The 7,511-nt window shown below is 52.8% G+C and overlaps 1 protein-coding gene across 1 annotated transcript in view; it reads right to left on the reverse strand.

The window, feature by feature from the left end:
* Positions 1-4,666: 4,666 nt before the first annotated feature.
* Spint1 (serine peptidase inhibitor, Kunitz type 1) overlaps positions 4,667-7,511 on the reverse strand; it is an 8,917-nt gene continuing 6,072 nt past the window's right edge. The window contains exons 2-5 of the mRNA XM_013010000.1: positions 7,369-7,419; positions 5,824-5,994; positions 5,596-5,643; positions 4,667-5,390 (exon numbers count right to left, since the gene is read on the reverse strand). Of these exons, the coding sequence (XP_012865454.1) occupies positions 5,185-5,390; positions 5,596-5,643; positions 5,824-5,994; positions 7,369-7,419 (476 nt within the window). The 3' untranslated portion in view covers positions 4,667-5,184. The remainder of the gene's footprint in view (positions 5,391-5,595; positions 5,644-5,823; positions 5,995-7,368; positions 7,420-7,511) is intronic.

The raw sequence follows: 7,511 nt of genomic DNA on the forward strand, positions 1-7,511 counted from the left end.
CCAGATGCTTGGGAGGCTCAGACAGGGTTGCTCGAACCCAGGAGTAGGGAGGTTAATCTGAGAAGCTGAATAGAACCCTACTCAGTGGGGCTTCTGGGTTTGGGCTTCCAGGTGGGGCTAAGGAACCCCCCTGTTAATTCCCCCCACACCCCAGGGGGAGCTTAAGCCTTCCCAGGCTTTAGAGCCTTGGGTGGGGATGGGAGTGGTTTTTGTGCAATAGAGCTAACCACTCCTAGCTCAGGACTGTTTGTTTAAGGGCATGGATGGCTTTGGTAGAAACTCCTGATTTTGTCAGTTTGTTTAAACTGAGGGGACCAATAGGTTTCAGAGACAAATCCCCCACTGGGAAGGCAGGAGAGCTCTACCGTAAGGCTTAAGGAGAGAAGTACAGCAGTGGCTCAAATTAATAGAGCATTTGCCTTGAGCAAAAGAGCTCAAGGACAGCACTCAGGCCCCGAGTTCAAGCCCCATGACCAAAACAAACAAAAAGCCCACTGGAAGTGGAGCTTCAACTCAAGTGCTCTGAGCAAAAAATGGTCAGGGACAATGTCAAGGCCCAGAGTTCAAGTGTGTGCGCATTCACCAAAACCAAACCAAACAAAGAAAAGCCCACAACTAAATTATTTGTACAGTTCAGTGGCATTAAGTACATTCATGTTGTGTAATCATCACTGGCCACATCCAGAACTTCTTTCACCTGGTAAAATGAAATATTATACACATTAAGCAATCACTCTCAACTCCCCAGCCACCGCCATACTGCTTTGTGTCTCATTTTGACTACTCTATGTACCTCAGAGAGGTGAAATCATATGATGTGTCTTTTTGTGAGTAGTTTATTACATTTACAGTAATCTCAATGTTTATCTGTCTTAGCATGTCAGGATTGGCCTTTTTTTTTTTTTGTCAGTTGTGGGGCTGGGCTTGGTCCTTGAGGAGCTCTTTTGCTCAAGGCTAGCACTCTATCAATTTGAGCCACAGCTCCACTTCTGTTTTTCTTTTTGGGGGTCCGGTTGTGGGGCCTGAACTCGGCCTGGGTGCTGTCCCTCAGCTCTTCAGCTCAAGGCTAGCGCTCTACCACTTGAGCCACAACGCCACTTCCGGCTTTTTTCTTGTTGCTTATGTGGTGCTGAGGAATTGAACCCAGGGCCTCAGGCATGCAAGGCAAGCGCTCTACCGCTGAGCCACCTCCCCAGCCCCTGTACTTCTGGTTTCTGACTGGTTAATTGGAGATAAGCGTCTCTTGGGTGACTTTTCTGGCTGGGCTGGCTTTGAACTGTGATCTTCAGATCACAGCTTCCTGGGTAGGCATGAGCCACTGGTGCTTGGCTAGGATTGCCCTTTTTTGGGGGTCAGTTGTGAGGCTTGAACTCTGGGCCTGGGTGCTGTCCCTGAGCTCTTCAGCTCAAAGGCGAGAGCTCTACCATGTGAGCCACAGCGCCATTTCTGGTTTTCTGGTGGTTAATTGGAAATAAGAGTCTCACAGACTTTCCTGCCTGGGCTGGCTTTGAACCACTATCCTCTGATCTCAGCCTCCTGAGTAGCTAGAATTACAGGTATGAGCCACCGGCACCCAACCCCTAGGGTTCCCCTTTTAAAGAAAGATTAATAGTCCATTGTATGTATTGTATCAGTTTTGTTTTGTTTTGTTATTTTATATATATATTTTTTGGGGGTCCAGTCGTGGGGCCTGAACTCTGGGGCTGGGCTCTGTCCCTCAGCTCTTCAGCTCAAGGCTAGCGCTCTACCACTTGAGCCACAGCACCACTTCCGGCTTTTTTTCTTTTTTGCTTATGTGGTGCTGAGGAATCGAACCCAGGGCTTCTGCCATGCAAGGCAAGCGCTCTACCACTGAGCCATCTTCCCAGCCCCATTTGTATCAGTTTTGTGAGTGTAGGCATACCTCATTGACGCCTACTTGGCAAATCCACATCTTAACCTTCTTAATCTTCATGGCTTGACCAGCCTCTGCCACTTTGCCATAGTATCTGCTGGATAATTAGGAAACAGATGTAAATAAGACCCAGCCCTTGGCTCAAGGCCTGTGATGCAGGTGAGGCTGAGGGTAGACACAGGCCTTGGCTTACATGTGCAACAGGGCTGTTTGCAGTAGGGCTGCAAACAGTGTAAGCCAATGGACAGGACAACAATGAACTTGGGCTACAGAGCCAGGAAAAAGCTTTGTCACTGGACTGTGCGTGGGGTGAAGTGAGAGCTTTCCAGGGGGCAAAAGGCATAGGAGGTAGAGACGGAGGCAGTGGCCTGTGGGAAGCATGAGCAAGAGAAAGATTAAGTGGGGGACAGAGCAGAAGATAGGGCGGGGGAGGTCCCATCGACAAGCAGCCAGCTCGCGTCCCAAATATTGGTACAGTGTTTGCATCGCCGCTCACTACACTGAAGTGTAAGCTCCAGGAGAGCAGGGGACGCTCCGCCCTCATTCTCACCCCCAGCCACCTGCCTGTGATGGGACTCCCCTTAGGTCCTGGGCAGGTAGAGAACCCAGCTGCCGGGAGTGGTGAGCGCGCCCCCTAGCGTCCACGGCAAGATCATCCCTCCTGCCAAAGCCAGCAGTCATCCAGAGGGCACCTGCCCTGGGAACCTGGCACCGCCTCTCTTGATCCAGCTCCTCCCCAGAGGATGCTTGCTCCCGCTAGCACTTACTTACCAAGCACATACTCCATGCTGGTCACTGTTCTACGGCCTAGGGTGACAGAAGGAAAATGCTGGCGCCCCACGAGTGGAGCAAAGAAAGTGAGCCCCACCCTTGCCAGCCACTCAGTCATCACTGAACCACCATTCACTGAGGTCACAGAGATGACAAGATGCCGTCTGTGGCCCCAGGAGCTCACAGCCAGCAGAGAGGAGACGTAAACAGAAAAGGGGTGCGCTGTGCCCAGGGTCCCGCTGACAGGACGGGAGTGTGCTGGCCACTAGGGCAACCCAGCGGAGACAGGGTGAGCATAGGCAGAGGATGCAAAAGGGGATCCTGGCAGACACATACCAACACATGACCAACTAAAGGCGGCTGGGCCTGGTGTGCGCGCCGAGCGGCTGTGGGTGTCCACTGAGCTGTCCACACAGGACTTCACATGTGCTTCTTTCTCGGTCACACTCATTTATGAGCAACCCGATCCTGCTGGGATCCAGACCCAGTCCTCTCTTACCAGCAACTCTTAGGAACTCACCTTAACTGTCAGCTTTCCGGCCTGTAAAAGTGAGGCTCATCACATCACATCCTCCACATAGGGCTGTGTGCTGCTGCCAAGACAGGGGAAGCACTTCATCAGTCCCTCCCATCTGCTTAAATCTTTTTGTTCTTGTTGTTGATCGTGGGTCTTGAGCTTGGGGCCTGCGCACTGTCCCTTAGCTCTTCAGCTCACAGCAAGTGCTCTATCACTTGAGCCACAGCTCCACTTCTGGTTTTCAGGTAGTTAATTGGAGATAAAGAGTCTCACTGACTTTCCTGCTCGGGCTGGCTTTGAACTGTGATCCAGAGATCCAGTTTACTGGTGGAGTGAGCCACCAGTACCCAGCTTCTGCTTAAATCATGACAAAGCCAAATTTCTTCCTTTTTTGTATATGTGTCCATAGTGGGGCTTGAATTCAGGTCCTGGGCACTGCTCTTGCGTTTTTTGTTTTGTTTTTGTTGTTGTTTTTTGCTCAAGACTACTAGTGTTCTACCACTTTGAGACACAGGTCTATTTCCAGTTTTCTTGTAGCTAATTGAAGAGAAGAGTCACATGACTGCTGCTGGGGCTGGCTTCAAACCACAATCTTCACATCTCAGCCTCCTGAGTAGCTAGGATTATAGGCGGGAGCCACCAGCACCCAGCTGACCAGGCCAAACTTCTAAGGATTGGCAGTGTCTGGCCTATAGGAGCTCAGTATGATTTGTTAAATAAACAGATCGATTCGTTTTTTCCCCAGTACTACCAGGCAGTTTGAACAAATGTAGGGGAAATAGTTTAGAGTGGGGTGCCTCAATCAGCTTGGGTGGAGAGTAAGATGACACCCCTCCCCTTCCCCCCACTACAGGAGGGGGTCACCAGGCTTTGAGCAGGCCTGCTGAGAGGCTCCATGGGAAGCAGTTCTACACAGCAGCACCGCAGCCTCCCTGAGCCCCCTGCACCATGGCCCTTACCTTCCCCTCTGGTGGTCAAACCTGGCATTTCTCTCTACCCTCTGGGGCCAGGGCACAGTTTCGGGGAAAGGTGGAAAGACCTGCTGAACAGGGTGGCTGCAATCTGAACCGGTTGGACAGGGCGGTCCCATGCTCCCCCCCCCCCCTGCCTCCAGCAACCTGTCCTCTTGGCCAACAGAACCCAGGTAGAAAACCCACAAAACAGGGCTTGGGGGATATAGCTGGGGAACCACTGGCCTGGCTTTCACCTCCAGCACTAAAAACAGAAAAGAACAGGGAAACTAGCTGGACATTGGGGGTTCACACCTATAATCCCAGCTACTCAGGAGGCTGAGACCTGAGGATTGTGATTCAAAGCCAGCCTAGACAGGAAAGTCTGTGAGACTGGCTGAAGTGGCTCAAGCAGTAGAGCTCTAGCCTTGCGTAAAAGAGATTAGGGACAGCGTCCAGGCCCCGAGTTCAAGCCCCATGATCAACAACCACCACAAAAAAGAACAGGGAAATAGAAACCCCTACAAAACAAAACATTTTTATTTATTTTTTATTTCATTTTCATGTTTTTGAGGTGCTGGGGGTGAAACCCAGCACTTCAGAGTTAGGACCCCAGCCCTGAAAAAGCCATTTTCTTACAGCACAAACTACACAGGGAAGTGTTCCCTTTTTTAGCACTGGGCTGTGCAAGGTGGGGGGGGAGAGGGGGCAACGTGCGGAAGGCGTCCAGCTTCTGATGCTACCCAGAGTCCTTTTCCAGTGACATTGGGTGGGGGCAGGTTGCTGTGAACAGGACCCAAGATTCCACCTTCCTCTGCACCGCAGACAGGCAGTTCCTACTGTACAGTCCTCCAGGCGGGAAGCTTTCCTGTTCCTCCCAGCCAGCCCTTTGTGTCTTTTCCACACACACACAACTTTGCACACACAACTGGCCTGTGCTCAGCTGAGCTTCAGGAGGGCTAGAGCCCTGGCTTCTGAGGGGAGCCGTGCGGGCCTGGGACACAGGCAGGAGTCTGGTCTGAGCCTCTTCCAAGCTGACCAAAGCCCCGGGCTCAGAGGGGCCTTGTGGTGTGGTTATAGACCAGGTGTTCCGTGTCCTCAGTGGTGGAGACGGTGGAGCTGGCCGGGGTAGGGGGAGGGTGGTGGCCGTGTCTGCGGACGCTTTTCCTCTGCTTCTTGAAGAAGCAGTAACCCAGGATGGCTAGCACAACCACGATGCAGGTGACCAGGATTGCGGCCACAGCCACTTCCACAGAGCCTAGGGGAAGAAGGGACCAAGGCAAACGGAAACACAGAGCTACCCCGCTGCCAGTGGCAGCTCATGGCAGCCCTGACTGCTCTCCCCTCGCTGTCCCCTCCTCCCTCATGGATGGCCCCCGGTGGCACCCTCCCTCTCTGTGGGTAACCTCGGCCTCCTTCTCAGGCAGTCATGTGGAAGGGTAGCAGGACAGACCAGGACTTACCTATGTTGGGAATGGAACTTTCCCGCCGCAGACCAAACACATCCTTCTCTGCAAAGGGATGGGGAGAAACCAGTGAGCACTCAGGTTCCCAAGACGCACCTGGGCCCAGTGCCCCTGCCCCTCTCTGCCACGCTTTGCCACGGCCCCTGCGGGTACTCTGTACAGAGCAGTGTACGAGGCCTTCCCCGCCCGTTAACGCCTCCCCCCCCCCCCAGCCCTATGGCTCACTGGAGATGCCACTGCAGGACTCCAGACACTGCTGCTCCTCCTTGAAGTTGTTCTTGTTACCATAGCAACCACCGTAGGTAAAGCGGGCGCAGCGTTCAGTGAAGGGGTTGTAGTACCAGCGTGGGATGTTCTCCTGGCAGAGGCCAGTGTCCGGCAGGTCCACACAGTGCCCTGGGGGTTGGAGGGCAGGAAAAGGGGTGAGTGAACCCTCTGGGCCTCCCTGCCCACCCTATGGGAGGGAGGGCAGCCCTGGACACTCCTGGTCCATTTCTAGTGCTGCTAGAGACAAGGAAGATAAATTCTGGATAAAGCTCAGGCACCACGGGAAGCTACACACACTCAGCTTTCTTTTTCCATTTTAACTCTTCTGACTACGTCACAGTCTCTGTTTTCTACCACCGGGCAGTCTATTTTTCCCCCTTGTTCTATTTTTTGGCTTCTTTCTTTCTTTCTCCATTGTAGGGCTTGAATTCAGGGCCTGGGCGTTGTCCCTGAGCCTCTTTGTGCTCAAGGCTAAAGCTCTACCATTTAAGCCACAGTGCCACTTCCAGTTTTTGAGTGGCTAATTGGAGATAAGAGTCTCATGGGGACTCTTCTGCCCAGGCTGGTTTTGATCCACATCCTCAGATCTCAGCCTCCTGAGTAGCTAGGATGACAGGCGTGAGCCACCAGCGCCCGGCTACTGTTTTTTTTTTCTTGAGACAGGGCCTTACTATGCAGCATAGGCTGGCCTCAGATGCTCAAACCTCTTGCCTTACTTAGCCTTTGAAGTACTGGTATTACAGAGCAGCCCAATATTGCCTTTTGCTAGTTTAAACTCAGGGCTTCAATCTTGCTTAGTTGGAGCTAGACCTCTAGTTCTGGCTTTCTGGTAGTTAACTGGAGGTATGTCACTGATTTATCTTTCTGAGCTGGCTTTGAACTAAGATTCTCAGAGCTTTGCACATTGAGTCCCCTAGCATTATAGGAATGAGCCACTGGTGCCAGGCTCAGCTAAAATTTATTAATATTGGGGGCTGGGAAGGTGGCTCAGTGGGAGAGTGCTCGCCTCCCATGCATGAAGCTCTGGGTTCAATTCCTCAGCACCACATAAGCAGAAAAAAGCCAGAAGTGGTGCTGGGGCTCAAGTGGTAGGGCGCTAGCCTTGAGCTGAAGAGCTGAGGGACAGCGCCCAGACCCAGAGTTCAGGCCCCATGACTGACAAAATTATCAATATTGTTTTGCTATGTCGTTTTATTATTTTCAACTTGTGGCAAGTCACAGTGGTTTTCTACTTAGGACCCATGTTATGATGGTAAACTTCCTTACCACAGTGATGTGGGGGGGTCATGAGGAAGTGATTTAAAGTGTTCAGCTCAGAGGATGAGAGACAAATGCTGGGTGGGAAGCAGAGCCACAGAAGAGCGCCCAGGGGCCAGCCAGGGAGCAGGCTGCTGAGCAGTTCCTGGCCTTGGCTCCTGAAGCAGGGCCCGCAGAGCAGCCGCCAGCTGCGGGGGCTCCGCTGCATGGCCGGAGTCAGGATGGCAGCGCTCCTACCTGACTCACCTTTGTCACTGGGGAAGTGGATGCTCTGGAGCTCGTCAAAGCCACTGGTGTCTGCAGGGAGGAAGCCAGAAGCTCAGGCCCACTGTGGGTCTCTGAGGCGCAGGGCCGGGCCTGTCGCCCCCACCTCCACCCTGGGCGGGGGG

This window comes from Dipodomys ordii, unplaced genomic scaffold, assembly GCF_000151885.1.
Source record: "Dipodomys ordii isolate 6190 unplaced genomic scaffold, Dord_2.0 Scaffold11, whole genome shotgun sequence".
Lineage (NCBI taxonomy): Eukaryota > Metazoa > Chordata > Mammalia > Rodentia > Heteromyidae > Dipodomys > Dipodomys ordii.